Consider the following 17,308-nt stretch of genomic DNA (forward strand, 5'->3'; position numbering starts at 1 on the left):
CTACGACCTCATTCTGTGAGTCTTGTCATCAGGACCCTTTAGAAAATAATAGTCCCATCTATTGGGCCTCCCCATGCTTGGCAAGCTGGAAGTCATTCCTATTCTACAGAGGAAAAAATTGTGGCTCCGAGAAGTTATATGATTTACCCAAAGCCATATGGTGGACTCATATGCACCTAGTAGAAACCCAGGGCTGCCCACCCCAGAGGCCCACAGTCATTCTACCATCCCCGTCTCACTTCCCTGGGAAAATTTATTTCATCTTCCTTGGTGGGAAGTGGGTGACTTTGGCATTCATAGTGAATATTCCACCCGCCCAGTGAGCCGAGGGCAAAGATACCGTGGAAGTCTCAGATCCTCAGCTCCAAACGCTCCACCAACAGAGGTGCCACAGGAAGCGTGTCTACCTGCAGATTCCACCTCCACATCCAGATGAAGGGAAAGTTGGGTTTTGGGGACCAGGTGTGGAGAGTGGCCTGAGACAGAACCCTGGGGCGAAGCTGAGGTCGAGAGTCAGGCCGATGGACCCCCTGCAGCGGCAGGCTGCGAAGACTTATCAGAGGTGGGATCCAGGTGGGAGGAAACAGGAGGAGAGCTGGGGTACCACCCAGCGGGGAGCAGGGGTGAACCTGAAGAGATGTCTGGAGGTCCGGGGTCCAGACATAGGCCACCTCAGTGGACTGCACTGCTTGGAAGGGCCCTGGGACTGCTCAGGGCACTCTTCCAAACATTGCGTGTCAACCTTTTGTCTGAAGCTGTCGTGGACCAGCGCCCCATCAACTACTGTGAGGCTGGCCTTCATGACTGTGACATCTCTCAGCGGGCCCAGTGCATCTATTTGGGAGGCTCCTCCTACACCTGCTCCTGTCTGCCAGGCTTCTCTGGGGATGGCAGAGCCTGCCAAGGTACGTGGTCACTCTGACTTTCCTCCCTGTGTAACCTGAAAAAATTCCCTGGGTGATACTTTTCATATGCTAATTACTGACTCAACTCCGAATTCAAGAGAATTCTTCTCTGGCTTCCCTGGTGGCGCAATGGTTAAGAATCCGCCTGCCAATGCAGGGGACACGGGTTCAAGCCCTGGTCCAGGAAGATCCCACATGCCACAGAGCAACTAAGCCCGTGCGCCACAACTACTGAGCCTGCGCTCTAGAGCCCGTGAGCCACAACTACTGAGCCCGTGCGCCTAGAGCCCGTGCTCGGCAACAAGAGAAGCCACCGCAATGAGAAGCCCACGCACCGCAACGAAGAGTAGCCCCCGCTCGCCCCAGCTAGAGAAAGCCCGTGCACAGCAACGAAGACCCAACGCAGCCAAAAATAAATAATAAAATAAAATTAAAAAAAAAAAAAAAGAGAGAATTCTTCTCTCAACTCTGTTGAGTAGATGGGCTGGATTTTGTATCTCTAGTAATTTGAATTATGTGTTTTCTTTGGGGGGCTGTTCTCATTGGGGAAGACACTTGTCCTCCCCGTACCATTTTGTTCCATGTCACTTGCTCGTTCAGGCAATAATTAAACACCTGCTGTCTGCTAGGGACTGAGGAGATTGTTTGTCTTTCATGAAAAGACAAACAATCCTTACACATATGGAGCTTAAAGTCCAGCCTTTTATTTAATAAGATATATACAGTCGTTCACCTGGCCTGCTCTAATCTTGTGTTCCAAAAAAAGTGAAGTCCCCTTTTTGAATAAATGACTTCAGATGCAGAGAATAAATGGTTCCACAAAATTCTCTCAGACCTCAGATCAGTCCATTGTTGGCAGCCAGGGTGCTCTTACTGATAATTTCAAGTGAAATAACTCTGAACACCGTTCCCCGGTCCCCTGGTTTGCAAAATTACTTAACGTTATACCATGGAGTATTTCTGGAAAGTCCAAGCTTCTCTAAGAGATTATAATTTCTGACATACTTTCTCTTTGTTACTGAACATGTGAATTTTCTCTGGTCTTTGAGATTTTTCTGTCAAGCAGTTAATCATCTGTCTCCAAACTCAGACATTTTTGAAGCTCTCGTTTATGATGAGAAGGGAATAATGAAAAAAAATCCTCTCGTTTTTCCTTTTGCATGCTTGATTTTTCATGAAAACATCAAAGTGAAACACATTTGTAAATACACTAGATAGAAATTGAGGAGTTAGTGTTTTGGTAATGAATGTTTGGTGAGTTCTTAAATCACTGTTCCCAGATCAGAAACTGAGTCCCCAGAAGTTGAGCAAGTGGCTTATATTATTGTGTAAACTAGGAATTCTAGAAGAAATCTCACTATCCCCGGGCTTGGTGGCTGTCTTGCAGATGTGGATGAATGCCAGCTGAGCCAATGTCACCCTGATGCCATCTGCTACAACACTCCAGGGTCCTTCACGTGCCAGTGCAAACCTGGTTATCAGGGAGACGGCTTCCGTTGCATGCCTGGAGGTAAGGTGTCGGGGACGTTTGGAGTTGGTGGGTCAGTGCCCTGTCCATGAGTACTGAGTACATGGCCCTGGGAGAGAAGGCGAGGCGGGGACGTGGGAGGCTCCGTGGAGAGTTGAGGTGGGCGATCAGAGCACAGCTGCGGTGTTGAGCATGCGGGTTGCACACTGCACGACTCCGGGGGTCCCACACCTGGACCAGAACTGTGCTGGCAGCCTGGAGGCTGGTCATCCCTGTGCCTTGAGCGATACAGGGTAAGAACTGATCTGTATTAGGGTTCTGCAGAGAAACAGAACTAATGGATGTGTGTATATGTGTGTGTGTGTGTATGTGTGTATATATATATATATATAGAGAGAGAGAGAGAGAGAGAGAGAGAGAGAAATCTATTTATTTATATATAAAGAGATTTATCAGAAGGAACTGACCCACACAATTATAGATGTTGGCAAGTCCCAAGGCTTGTAGTCGGCAAGCTGGAGACCCAGGAATAGCCAGTGTCTGAATCCAAAGGCAGGAAAAAGCTCATGTTCCATTCATAGGTCATCAGGAAGGGAGAATTCCTTCTGACTCGGGGAAGGGTCCACCTTTATGTTCAGTTCTGGCCCTCCACTGATTGGATGAGGCCCACCCACCTAAGGGAAGGCCATCTGCTTTACTCAGTCTACAGAGTGAAAGGTTAATCTCAGCCAGAAACACCCTCAGAGAAACACCCAGAATAATGTTTGACCAAATATCTGGGCACCCTGTGGCCCAGTCAAGTTGACACCTAAAATTAACCATCACAGATTCCTAAGAGTCACGGGGAATAGCGCTGGGTAGCGCTGGGGTGAGGGTGGGGAAGGTGAAGGGCCACCAGTTGTGGGAAGAGTCAGGCTGAGGACCCCGCAGAATTGCGCGTACCACCTATTACACCTGGACCGTGCAGCTTCTAAAGTTGAGACTTTTGTGGTATCTCATGAGATCATGAGGATAATGATAGCCCTAGTTCAGTACCTGGAATGATCCTGGAACTTAGGAGGCACTCAACAAATGCTGTTGAATGAATACATATAATTAGCTGCCATTTGCAGGAAGCCTACTGTGTGCTGGGTGCTTTACCGACACTATTTCATGTAATGTTCATAATCATCTCTTTAAAGTAAGTACTATTACTATTGCCATTTACATAGAGGATGCTAAAACGCAGAGATAAAAGCACAATCAAGGTCCCAGGGGTAGTAAGTACTAGAACTAAGACTCAAACCCAGGTCTGCCCGATGGACTCCCAACCTGGATTCAGTTCCCGAAACCACATGGTATCCTGTCATGAGATTAAGGATGTATCTGATGCCTCCGACTGCAGTTAGCCAGTTGAGTTGTTACTTATTTTAATTGCTGCTGCTGTTGTTGGCCAAACATATTTATGCCACTGTCAATGATTCAATAAGAGATACATGGAAATTTCCATTTCATCACTTTTTTGAGCAATTACAAGCTATTTCAATGTCTGCCTCCCTTCACTAGCCTTGAGTGCCTTGAGCATAGGGTGCCTGTGCACTTTATTTTCATGTCCCCAGTATCCTGTGGAGTACGTGGCCTATGTTGGGGCTCATAGCTCTTTATAGTTGTTGAGGAAATAAATGAATGCACCTCTCCTACCGGCAGTGTATAATAGTATTGATAATTATTTATTTGCACTCTCAACAGGACTGGGTGTGACCAGTTTTTAGGATAATTGACCATCTAAAAGGAGAAAAATATCAGATTAAAGTTTAAATTTCGATATACAATACTACATATTGCTGGTCTAAATTGTTTTCTTCTGCTTAAGACAGGACTCAACAAACTATGACTTGCAGGTCAAATCTGGTCCACTGCCTGTTTTTGTAAATAAAGTTTTATTGGGACACTCATACTCTTTAGTTTATGAATAGCCTATGGCTGCTTTCATTCTGCAAAGACAGAGGTCAGTAGTTGTGGTAGAGACTGTAAAGCCTGAAATATTACTACCTGGCCCTTGACAGAAAAAGTTTGCTGATCCCCAGCCTAGATGAACCCAGGCAGGATCAACCTTTTGTTCCCCACAGATTCTGTTAGGCAGGTTACATAGAGAAAAGTTCATGATCATTTGAGTTAAGACATTCCAGCAGCTATTAAAAATGACTAAGGCATTATCTCCTTAGGCTTCCTTCACATCTCCAGTTCAAAAGGAAGCAGATGTTTCATTTTTTATTTTTGTTCTTTTAACCTGACTCCTTGCCCCATTTTCGAGGCTCTATCGACTAAACAGAAACAAATCCAGACCTATAGTCTGGGATACAAAACTGGGACAAGGATAAAACCAATCAGAGTTCTTTGCTAGGATTATTTAGGTATTTAATCCTGTTTTCTTAAGAAATTCAACATCTATTTATATGCTCAAGAGAATATACACTAGAAATATATGTGTCCATCGAGTATTGTTCATAACAGAAAAAAAAATCTAAGTGACTACCAACAGGAGGAATGGACAAATGAGTTTGGGTACAATTCATACCATGAAATAATATACAGGAGTTAAAATGAGTGAACTAGAGGGAATCGCCTAGCAGTCCATGGTTAGGACTCCACGCTTTCACTGCCAAGGGCCCTGGTTGAATCCCTGGTCGGGGAACTAACATTCCGCGAGCCGTGAGGTGCAGCAAATAAATGAATGAATGGACACATTAAATAATAAATAAGTAAATAAGTAAATAAATCTGAGTGAACTAGAGTTAATGGATACATCTCCACAGCATGTTGGGCAAAAAAAAGTCATAAAAGACTCTCACTTTCTGAGATGGCTCACACTCTGTCTATGGAGTGTGTCTCTCTCTCAATAAATTTACTTCTTACGTTTTAAAAAAAATAGTCATAAAAGGATATATGCAGTATGATCCCATTTATATGAAATAAAAGCCTGTATGAAAAGAAGCCTGCATATGTATAAACATATACAGTAAAACTATAAAATGCATGCATGGGAATGAGAAACAAAAACTTCAGGATAAAGGTTACTTCTATGGTAGGAGAGGGAATTGGGGTTGGGAAGGGCTGCACAAGGGCTGCATTTGTATTTCTAATGTTTTTTTTTTTTTCCCAGCTGGAATATGAACACTGAGGTTTTCATCATATTTTTCTAAATTTTGTGTGACTAAATAGTTAATGAAATATTAATGAAACATTAAGTATAGTGTCATCTGGACTCCTATTACCAAACATAATGAAGTGTAGGGATTAGACATTGAGCAGTTTGGGGTACCTACTCTATACAGAGGGGCTAGTTTAAAAAATAAACAACTAAACTAGCTTTAGGGGTGAGTCAGTTAAGGTCATGGCTACTGCAGTATCAGCCAATGATAAGCAAAACAAAAAAAATGATGATTTGTTCCCCACTGTCCTTCTGCACTCTTTGCCCAAGATGCATGTGTGGATTGTGAAATCAGCTCAGCGGGGCACTATTACCATTTTCTTTTAAATGGAATGGAACGAAAAAGAAAACAATAATCAAGAAAATAGAGTATGCCGAGTATATGCAGTAGGAATAAGTATTGTTTCATGAAATAATAGTTGTAGATGCTTGTCCAGTGCATGGCTGAGTGTGTGTATGTGTAAGCACGCGTGTGTGTCCTGAGTTGCAGCGTGGGAAGCATTTCTATGGGTTGTGGTCAGGAAGTTTGAAAGCTGCCATGTTAGTCATCTATTTCTGTGTAACAAATTATCCCCCAACGTTAGCAGCTTAAAGCAGTAAATGTATATTATCTCACAGTTTCTGTGGGGCAGGGATTCAGGAGCTTAGCTGGGTGGTCTGGGTTCAAGGTCTCTCAAGAGTTTGTTGTCAAGACCTTAGCCGGGCTACCATCTTTTCTGAGATTCATCTGGGGCTGAAGGATCCCTATGGTGGTTGGCAGGCCTTATGGGCTGTTGGACAGAGGACCTCAGTTCCTCATAGCACGGGTCTCCCTACGGGGCTGCCTAAGTGTCTTCAAGACCTGGCAGCTGGCTCCCTCCAGAGCAAGCAAGGAAGGGGAGCGTGCCCAAGATGGAAGCCACAGTCTTTTTCAAAAAAATTTTTCTTAAGATTTTTTTTTTTTTTGCACTTTTTAATTGAAGTATAGTTAATTTACAATGTTGTGTTAGTTTCAAGTGTAGAGCAAAGTGATTCAGTTATATATTATGTATATGTATATATATATTCTTTTTCAGATTCTTTCCTATTATAGGTTATTACAAGATACTGAACATAGTTCCCTGTGCTATACAGTAGGTCCTTATTGTTTCCCTATTTTATATGTAGTGGTGTGTATCTGTTAATACCAAACTCCTAATTTATCCCTCCTCCACCCCCTTCCCCTTTGGTAACCATAAATTTGTTTTCTGTGTCTGTGAGTCTATTTTGTAAATAAGTTCATTTGTATCATTTTTTTTTTTAGATTCCACATATAAGTGATATCATATGTTTGTCTTTCTCTGACTTATTTCACTTAGTATGATAATCTCTAGGTCCCTCCATGTTGCCGCAAATGGCATGATTTCATTCTTTTTTTATGGAAGCCGCAGTCTTTTGTAACCTAACCTTGGAAATTACAATGCTATCACTTCTGCTGATACTATTAGTCATAGGCCAACCCTCCTACAGTGTGAAAAGGAACTACCTAAGTGTGGGAATATGAGGAGGTGACAGGTCTGGGGGAATGGAAATGGGTAGAGGTTTGGAATACAGGAGAGCTTATTAGAGGATGAAAGAGGAGTATGAAGAATCCTGGGCTAGAGATGTAAAGCCCAAATTTTTAAGGACAAGTACCAAACCTGGGGATGCTTGATCACTTTTCCTTACGCTTGGCACCAGGCACGCTTACCAGCTTACTGCTTCCAGATCCACAGATCCACAAGGCAGATAATTAAAGAGTTCAGAAAGTAGGGCTGCATGGAAAGAGGAAAACAAAACATTTAGGATAATACAATGTAAAGGGAGGAAAACTGAGGAACAATTTAACATGCACTTTTTGTTTGCCGTGTGTCTGTTGTTTGTGTTACAGTTTGCACTTTGTTTCAAACAAACCCGCTGTTAGAAAACTTGAATTTCCCACTGAGAGCTGGAAAGGGCTCCAGAAATTCTGTAATTCATCTCCTTTATTTTGTAAAAAAGGAACATGAGGCCCGAATAATTTCTTAGTTTACAAAAAGGTTTCTTGAACTCTTTATAGAAAAGAATTTTCTAAAGCAACTTTTCTCAAAATTGAGTAAGACTCTTTTTGAAAGAAAAACATTTTTAAGATCTTCAGGGTTGGCTTAGATTATTATGGAGAAATCTCGGTATTAACTTCTTTTATAACTATAAAAGCAAAACACATTTACAAATTAAATACCAACCAAATGTCAAATCATAAATTTCCAATCAACATTCATTTAATGTGCCAGATTATTGTTTGTCTGAGATGAAATTGCCATTCCTGCGGTAGCCTCCCCCATCCTGGATGGTTATTCTTTCCATCTCTACTGGATAATTCCAATCAGCCTGCAGAGAAGCCATTTCTCATCTAAAAGACACAAATGAGGACTTCCCTTGAGCCTCCAACCCTCCCCAACTGCCGTCCCATTCCTCCTCCCTTTTATAGTGTTTAATTCCTCATGAGGGTTGTCTGGAGTTCTACTTCCGCTTCCTCTTCTCCCATTTTCTCTCCTTTTTTCTACCGTTTTATTGTAAGATAAAACATAGATACAGAAAGTCATATAGAACAGATGGATAGCTCAAGGATGGATAGCTAAGGTGAACCCCCCTGTAGCTACCACTCAGGTCAAGAAGTAGAACTTTACCAGCGGCCCCAGAAGCTGCTGCAGGTGCTCTGTTCCAGTCATTGCCTTCTCCTTCTCTCCAAAAGTAACCACCAACATCACCTTCACAGAAATCACTTCCTTGCATTTCTTGTTTTATCATGCATGTACATTCCTAGACACTATAGATTGAGAGTTGCTCGTTTTTCTATCTCTAGTTCCCTCTGCCATCCCTTTCTTGTCCTTGACGTTTATCTACTGAAGAACCCAAGACTTTTGAGCTGTAGTTTCGCACAGTCTGGGGCAGTTCAACACGCTCCTCTGTTCTCCATATCGTCTGCAAACTGGCAGCTGAGTCCAGAGGCTTGATCAGACTTGGGTTCAGTCCCTTCGGCAAGACAAGTGGTGGTCTTACCTTCCATCAGAAGTGCATAAAGTCTGCTTGTCTCACTCCAGGTGATGTTAGGAGCCATTAATGATTATGTCCTAGATCCATTAATTTCCAGGGAGTGGCAAATGGTGAGATGTTAATTCTATCATTTCTTTCTCCTTTATTCGTTGGAATTGATGCTCATTGCTTAGGTCCATTAATGTTTAGTGGGTAACAAAATGGCAGTAGTCCAATTCTATCATCATGGTGGGTTTTTGGTTTTTTTTCTTCATTTATTAGTTGGAATACTTATAAAGAAATGCTTCCCCTCATCTACTCTTTTGATGCCCAGTGGTACATTTCATAAAGACAAGGCAGGATAAATGCTTGGATCTTTCCCTTTTTTTTTTTTTTTTTTACTGGTTGACAAGATAACAGATTGATCCCTTATTAGCCACTGAAGTTTGCTAATTAATTGTTAGTTTTTTAACAGCATTATAGACTCATGGGTATCTATTGGTTGCAATCATTATTCTCATTGTGGTTCAGAGTCCCATCTTTGGCCCATGGGAACCTCTTCAAGTTGGCCCCTGGTCCTTTTGACATGATCCTAGTATAGTCATCCCTCCGTATCCATGGGGGTCTGGTTCCAGAACCCCCGAGGATAGTAAAATCCATGGATGCTCAAATCTCTTGTATAAAATGGTGTAGTATTTTCATATAACCTATCCACATCCTCCCAGATACTTTAAATCATCTCTAGATTACTTACAATACCTAATGCAATGTAAATGCTATGTAAATAATTATAAATACAATGTAAGTGGTATGTAAAAAATTGTAAAAATAATGTAAATGCTATGTAAATAGTTGTAAATACAATGAAAATGCTATGTAAATTGTGTGGCAAATTCAAATTTTGCTTTTAGGAACTTTCTGGGATTTTTTTTTCTAATATATTCGATCTGTAGTTGGTTGAATCCGAGGATGTGGAACCTTGCAGATACAGAGGGTCCACTGTGGTCTTTAATATCTCCCTTGCTCTCTGAACTAGAACCAGCCTTTTTTCCATGAAGCTCTGGTTTCTTTTAGTGGGAAATAGCATTGCAGGACCACAATCTAAGTAGTAGAAATGTTCAGACAGAGCTAGGAATTCATGAGTCCGTGTTGATAGTTCCAATTCAGATACATGACCACAGGGTTTTTCCTTTACCCCGTCTAGATTATATCCATATCTCCTTACTTCCACACTGAGAATCCTGGTTCTCAAGGGCACAGTGGATGTAAGAATTAGAATAGACCATAAGTCTGTATTTACTTTATTCCACATTACACACATAGGCTGAGAATTCAAATACTACATACCACCAATACAATTTCTTAGAACAATTAAAATTTTTTGCAAGCGCCCTCCTATTTTTATAGTTGTATCTACATTGCCTGGGCATGTACATGTAACCAACACCTACTATAGTCTCTCAGTTTGTTTGTTTGTTTGTTTTTGTTTTTTGGCTGTGCTCTGCAGCACGTGGGATCTTAGTTAACCGACTAGGGATCAAACCCACGCCCCCTGCAGTGGAAGCATGGAGTCTTAACCACTGGACCGACAGGGAAGTCCCTATGTTCTCTCACTTTGAACCCTCATTTGGTCTTAGTTCAGCAAGTCACTATTTATTGCTTGTTCCCAGTCCTTATGTCAATGCCTCTTTAGTTATTTGGTTGTCAGAAGCTTGTTCTCTAGTAAATTTCGCAGGAAGGGCTCATGAAAACAGTGTTCCTTGGTTCATTTTCTTTCCTTGACTATCTCAAATATTCCTCTGACATAAAGCATGGCTCTCCAAAGGGCAAATGATAATCGGAAGATAATTTTCCCCTTTTTACCTGGATGCCCAAAGGATTTTTTTCTTTCTCTTCCATAGTTCCCTTCAAAAGTTCAACAGTTTTACTAGAATATGACTTGGTGTTGGTTTTTCTGGGTCTTAGTTACACGGTGTGCTTTTTCAATTTGTCATTTCACATCTTTTAATTTCAGGAAAGTTCTCTGGAATTTTAGTTTTAGTATTTGTTCTCATTCCTTGCTTTGGGTTATTTTTTAGGGAATTCCATTTTGCATATTGAATCTTCTTTGCCTATCTCCAGTATTTTCCCGAATCTCCTAAATTTGTTTGATATCCTTTCTTTTTGTCTTTAAACATTTTCCTCACTTCCGCCTTCTGTTTCTCTTAAGGCATACTCTGTTATGTTTATTCACTTTGTGTTCCATCTAGTTGAGTCTTCATTTCTGAAATGATTCTTTTTTAAAAGTTTCTACTTCTTTCCTGAATTCTGTTGCCTCATTTTTGAGTTTTTCAAATGCTGATTCGTTTTGTTCTTTCCTGTTTTTTATCATTTTCTACTGTCTTTTTGCTTAAGTTGAAATATTGGGTTGGCCAAAGCTTCGTTTGGGTTTTTTCATAATATCTTACAGAAAAACCCTAACGAACTTTTTGGCCAACCCAATAGACGATTACAGTTTTGATCCGTTAGCACATCTTTTTGGCAAGCTTTCACTATCTGTAGGGTTGTTGTACTCCTGACTATCCTTTTATATCCTTTTTCCTTATAGTAACTTTGTGTTGGATTTGCCCTCCATACTTTTCTGTTGCTAATTTTTATGAGAGTTTTAGTTTTCCTGAACTTTCTGAAAGAAGCTTGGTGCAGATAGCTTTTTTCTAGCGACACAGAGCTTCCTCTTCTGCTCTTTTGGTGACGTGTTTAAAAATATTTCAGCTTACATTACGATTTCCTGGCTCTGCTCCCCTCCCCCGCTGGACCTTCTCTTTCCTTGTACGTGTCATCTTCATCCTCCTTAGTTTTGATTCCATTCCCAGCACTTTCTCCCCAGTAGGGGCTAGATCTTCCAGCCGCTGTTGGCTTTACATTCCACCTCGGAGTAGAAAAATCCCTCCAAAGTTTCAGCTGCCATTTTCAAATTGGCCTGCTTTCCAGCGGAGTACCTGTTAGCTCTTGGGGTTCTCCTGTTCCCAGAACTGTTAGATGCCCTGCTGCCGCTTCCCTCTCCTTTCTCTACACAGACACTGACACCAGGGGGGCTTTGTGACCCCTGCTTATGTTTGGGGGTTCATAGGACAACCTGGTCACCTCATTTCATTGTAAATGTTGCCCATGGCTTTTGTAGCTATTCTGTCTGTAATTAGATTCTAAAACTAGGCTGTTACCCTCTTCCCAGAGCCTCCCATTCCCTCTTGAACTACTGAAGCCAAATCCAGCCTCTGTACCCCGATACCCAATTATATCTCGGAGACAGAGTTTTGGGTGAAGTAGAAAAGAAGAGCTTTATTTCTTTGCCAGGCAAAAGGGGACACAGTGGGCTAATGCCCTCAAAACTGTGTGTCCCGACCTGGAGGGAGTAGTGAGGAGTTTTATAGCAATGATTCAAAGAGGGTGTGATCAGCTCTTGGACATTCTTCCGATTAGTTGGTGGTGAGGTAAGTGGGAGTCTGCATCATCAGCCTTCTGGTTCCAGCCAGTCTGGGGTCTACGTGCTTGTGGGCAGCAAACAGTCAACTTCTTCCACCTGGTGAGGGTTTCAGTGTCTGCAAAACAACTCAAAGATACTGCTCTGTGTATCCCTTGAGGGGGAACCAGGACCCTGCCCCAAGGCTGAGCTATTGTTTCTTGACTACTCCTCCCTTGTCTCTGCATCCCGTCCCTTCCCTGATTAGCATCTGTTTGAACCTACCCCTTGGGACTCAGGGAAGGTCTTGGAGGCTGAATGAAGCCTATTTCCTGTAATCAAGAAATGGGGGGACACAGGAAGGCTTTTGTGCCCAGGAGCCACACAGGGTCCTGCTCGGTTTCACTACTGCAGTCAGCTTTGCCCTACCATCCCCCAACCCCCCTCCCCACCCTGGAACTGCTCCTGTAAAAGTCAGCAATGACCTTAACTTTTTGTTAGATCTCAGCCCTGCCCCCGTTTCTTAGTAACACTTGGTACAGTTGACCTCACCTTCCCGCCTAAAACACTTTCTTCTTTTGGTGTCCAGGATACCACACCTCTTAGTTTTCTCCATCATTGGCTGGTATGTGTCATTGGGGGTACGAATAACCTCATTGAATGGATGAGGGTTAGGGAAGCCACCTAACTTGCCCAAGGCACCTGGCTAACTAGCCAGGATCAATTGCTAAATATTTCTTAAGCATCTGTGATATGCCTGTCACTGTACTCGGCACATGAACAGTAATGTCTGCGCTCGGGAGGAGCTCACACTGCCCCTGGGCAGGAGAAGAGAGCGCTTGAAACTATAGCGAGTCTGTAAGTGGTAACCAGTGGCTGGGAGAGGAGATCCAGGCGGGCTAGGGAAGTGAGGGAAAGCGTGAGAAATAGGATTTGGCCTTGGAAGATGGGTAGGATTTGAACAGGAGATGGGGAGGAATAGTGGGGACGAGATACGGTTAAGCAGCTCAGGTGAGGTCAGGGCATAGAGGATCCCGAAAACGAGGCCCCCAGAGGCTGGAGAACTCCTATGGTCTTGAGGCCCGTGGCCCCCTCTGGCCACCACCTCCCTGCCTTGTAGCCTCACACAGCCTCATTTCCAAGTCAGCTTCTCCATCCCTTCTTTTTCTCGAAGTCCTCTCACCGTAACCCCAAGGAGCATCATGTCAACCACCCTCACCAATATCCTGAATTTCTTGGCTTCTTTATCCTCCTCCATGCATGGCCTGAAAACCTCCAGCCTGAGGGGAGTCCTACACCCAGGCCACTGGGTTCAGCCACACGGAGTATTAGGGGTGTATTAGGAACACTGCAGATTGATTGCCCTCGGTGTCAGGTGACCCCTTGACCGAGGTGGTCCTCCTCTCGGCTCCCAAGCAGCCTGTTGGACCACTACCAGCCACTTCTCACAATGCGTTACCCTGGTGGGGTCCTGTGAACTCCCAGGGCCCTCGTATCTAGCGACAATGCCCACAACCTGCAGGGCACCTGGCTCGCAGAGGTTTCAGTAAATGCTTATCACAAATACATAAATGATTCAAGGGTCCATGGGATTCCTGATCTGAGAGGTACACCAATTTAAAAAGCCCACACTAGGGAATTCCCTGGCAGTCCAGTTTTTAGGACTCTGTGCTTCCACTGCAGGGTATCCGGGTTTGATCCCGGGTCGGGGAACTAAGATCCTGCAAGTCGCACAGTAGGGCGCCCCCTCAAAAAAAGGCCCACACTAATAGGGTGTCAGGAGAGGAAGGATGCAGGGGGTGGACCGAGGAGACGGGAGTAAAACCCAAAGACGCAGTTTCACACGATGAGACGGCACACAGGTAGAGGTGCATTTTCTCTTCCTGATGCTTTATGACCTTTCTGCTTTCCCCTCCCCTTTTGCCCTTTGCTAATTGCTAGTTTATTTCCCCCTTTCTGGGCATTCTCCTTCCTCACCAGTCCTGTAAGAATTGGGGGCAAATGTTGGGAAGGGACCTGAAGAGAGTTCATAAGTAGAGAGATTTTTACCACCATCATCATCATCGGTGGTGGAGATTGTGGTGGTGTCCTTAGTAAACCTCACATCAGATGGGTATTGTTCTCTTACTTGTAAATTCCCATTCTTGGAAATTTGGCAATCTTGGGCTAACAAGGGTCCATTTGGCAGCTCAGGAGATGAGGCCAGGAGCCAAAAATCTCAAACCCAGCAGAGACCAGGCATGGTTTCACCACGCCCATGTTAGCTCATCCCAAGATGCGTGTGTGTGGCAGTGCCACTGGGAGCAGGTGGCCCCTTACGGAGGGGTGTGGACCGTGCAGGAAGAGGTTGAATAAACGGAACCCCCCAACAAGTTCCTCCATCCCACTGAGTATATCAGAGGCTACAAGAGTTATTTATTTGAATTAACACCTAGGAAGAAGTTTAATCAGGCAAGGGAATGGGATGCAAATCAAGAGACAAAAACATGTGCTTTTTTTCTTCTCCATCTATTTCCTTTTCCTCTCATTCTCTTTGTCCCCAATTTGAGAAAAGTCACCCCAGACTCCCTGCTGTTCCCTGGATAAGTATCAGGTCTCGAATGCTTCCTCCCCCGAGCAGATTAAACTAGGTGAGTAAAGAGAATCTTGCCTCAGTTATTTTATCAACCAGAAGCAAGGCCGACATGTCCTTATTATCCCTTCCCCACCCCACCCACAGTGGGACATTCCCTGTGGGAGCCTGGAGCCCTCAGGGGAGGCGCCCACAGGGGCTGCTGTGGGCCAGGCTGAGAAGCCATCCCAGGGAACACAGTGATATCACAGCTTTCCATAAACACACTTGGGGAATTCCCTGGCGGGCCAGTGGTTAGGACTCGGCGCTTTCGCTGCCGAGGGCGCAGGTTCAATCCCTGGTCGGGGAACTGAGATCCCACAAGCCACGCAGCGCGGCCAAAAAACAAAAAACAAAAAAAACACACACTTGAAATTCTGTTTCCTGAGTCACAACTGAGGTCTCCCCGACCTTAATATAAGTTCAAGATAACAGCACTTAAGATACAGTTGAGATACAGCTCCACTGGAAATTCTAGATCACTTGAGATTTTGTGTATTGGCTAACCCAAAACTGTCAGCCACGTACAAGGGAGGTACCCCTTCCTCCCTTAAAAGTTTGATTTGGTTGACAGTACACAGAATACCAGGCCTGTTTTCTAGTTGGAAAGGCAGCACTATATATATACATATGTTGATGGAAGGGAAACAAGTCTGTGGGCCACATACAATTTCAGGGAGTGAGTTAAGCTAACTTGTGTGTGTCACCGTTGACATAACACATTCAGTGTGCGGGGGGCATCCTAGGCACTGGGCATGTGGGTGCAGAGGGCCCGGGGCTGGGCTAGGAATCCAGAGACCCGGGTTCTAGGTTGAGCTGAGCCACTTGCTAGTGCCGTGGCCTGGGGAAGCCAATCTGAGCTTCCGTTCTCTCATTTGATGTAAAAACCGTAGTTGCCTGTTGCATAGGATTATAGTGAGAATTAAGTGAACGATGTGTGAGCAGAGACAGCTTGTACAGAAACTAAAGCCCTGTACAAATGTAAGATACTGAGGAAGTAAACAAGCCCTACATCCAAGAGTGAAGAAAACCAACATTTTTATCATCAACCAGATGGTATTATTTGTGTCTTTGTTTGGCTCTTCCTACATCAAATACGTTTTGTGGTGGTTGTTGTTGTTTTTGTTTTGTTTTTAATTTTATTTTTTTAATTGAAGTGTAGTTGATTTACAATGTGTTAATTTCTGCTGTGCAGCAAAGTGGCTCAGTTACACACATATATACATTCTTTTTTATATTCTTTTCCATTATGGTTTATCACGGGATACTGTATATAGTTCCCTGTGCTATACAGTAGGGCCTTTTGTTTTTTTGTTTTTTATATTAGCCTCTGGGACAAAAGAGAAAGCAGACCCAGTTTCCCCTCCCAGGTTCAACACACACTTTCCTGGCAGGCTCGCTGTTTCTAATCGAGGGGGCAGCCATGTCCAGCAGGCTGATGTGAGAGCTGGCAGCACAAAGGCACTTTAAACATTCATCAGCAGCACATCACCGAATGCACTGTGAAGGCCTGGTGTAGATACAGTCACGGATGAATGCACTCTCATTCATTTACTATATGTATTGAACTTGGATGCTTTCATGCCACATCCACAGAGTTGAGTTGTGACAGAGACCATATGGCCCACATAACCAAAAATATTTATTCTCTGCCCCTTAGCAGGAAAAGTCAGTGGAGCCCTGCCCTCGATTGTATAACCACAAGCTTCCAGTAAATATCAGAAAAAGCACTCCAGCACGCTTTTGCTCTCCAAGCCCTACAGAGAGGATCTCTTGTGTGATACAGTCACAGATGAACGCTAGAACTCGGGTCTCTGGATTCCTAGCCCAGCCCCGGGCCCTCTGCACCCACATGCCCAGTGCCTAGGATGCCCCCTGCTCACTGAATGTGTTATGGCAACAGTGACACACATGCGTTAGTTTAACTCACTCCCCGAAATTATCTGTGGCCCACAGACTTGTTTTCCTTCTGTCATCTGGTGTAGATACAGTCACAGATGAACGCTGGAGTGCAGGACTTAAAATTCCAGCCGTTTACATTGTCTCATCACATTCTACTCATGCCTCAAATAATACCGTGGGATTAGTTACTCCTGCCATCGCTGGTCAACCAGCATTGCTGACAGGGCCAGAAGTGGTGGAACTGAGCATCAAAAACATTTTTCAGACACAAAATTCTGTGAAATATGTAATATATTATTATATACTCTATTATTACAATATATATATTATGAACACAGCAATATATTAATATACATTAATATATTAATTAGAGTATTTATATAAGATTTCTCCCTAACATAACTAGCAATGCCCTAGAGCAAGGGTTGACAGCTACAGACCCACAGGTCAAATGTGGCCCACTGTTTGTAAATAAAGGTTTATTGGCACACTCATTCATTTACAATATGTATTAAGCTTGGATGCTTTCATGCCACATCCACAGAGTTGAGTTGTGACAGAGACCATATGGCCCACATAACCAAAAATAATTATTCTCTGCTCCTTAGCAGGAAAAGTCAGTGGAGCCCTGCCCTCGATTATATAACCACAATCTTCCAGTAAAGATCAAAAAAACGCACTCCAGCATGCCTTTGCTCTCTAAGCCCTACAGAGAGGACCTCTTGTGTGTATGTGCTGTGTCCTGGGCTCCTCTGTCAAGACACTGACTCATTGGATGGTT

General features: G+C 43.6%; 1 protein-coding gene across 2 annotated transcripts in view; it reads left to right on the plus strand.

Moving 5' to 3' along the window:
* The window catches only part of NID1 (nidogen 1), a 93,379-nt gene that overhangs the window by 54,175 nt on the left and 21,896 nt on the right, over positions 1-17,308 (plus strand). For both annotated transcript variants that reach the window (XM_061182142.1, XM_061182151.1), the window contains exons 11-12: positions 756-905; positions 2,293-2,415. In XM_061182142.1, coding sequence (XP_061038125.1) covers positions 756-905; positions 2,293-2,415 — 273 coding nt within the window. The remainder of the gene's footprint in view (positions 1-755; positions 906-2,292; positions 2,416-17,308) is intronic.

The sequence above is a fragment of the Eubalaena glacialis genome, chromosome 1 (genome assembly GCF_028564815.1).
Source record: "Eubalaena glacialis isolate mEubGla1 chromosome 1, mEubGla1.1.hap2.+ XY, whole genome shotgun sequence".
Taxonomy (NCBI): Eukaryota; Metazoa; Chordata; class Mammalia; order Artiodactyla; family Balaenidae; genus Eubalaena; species Eubalaena glacialis.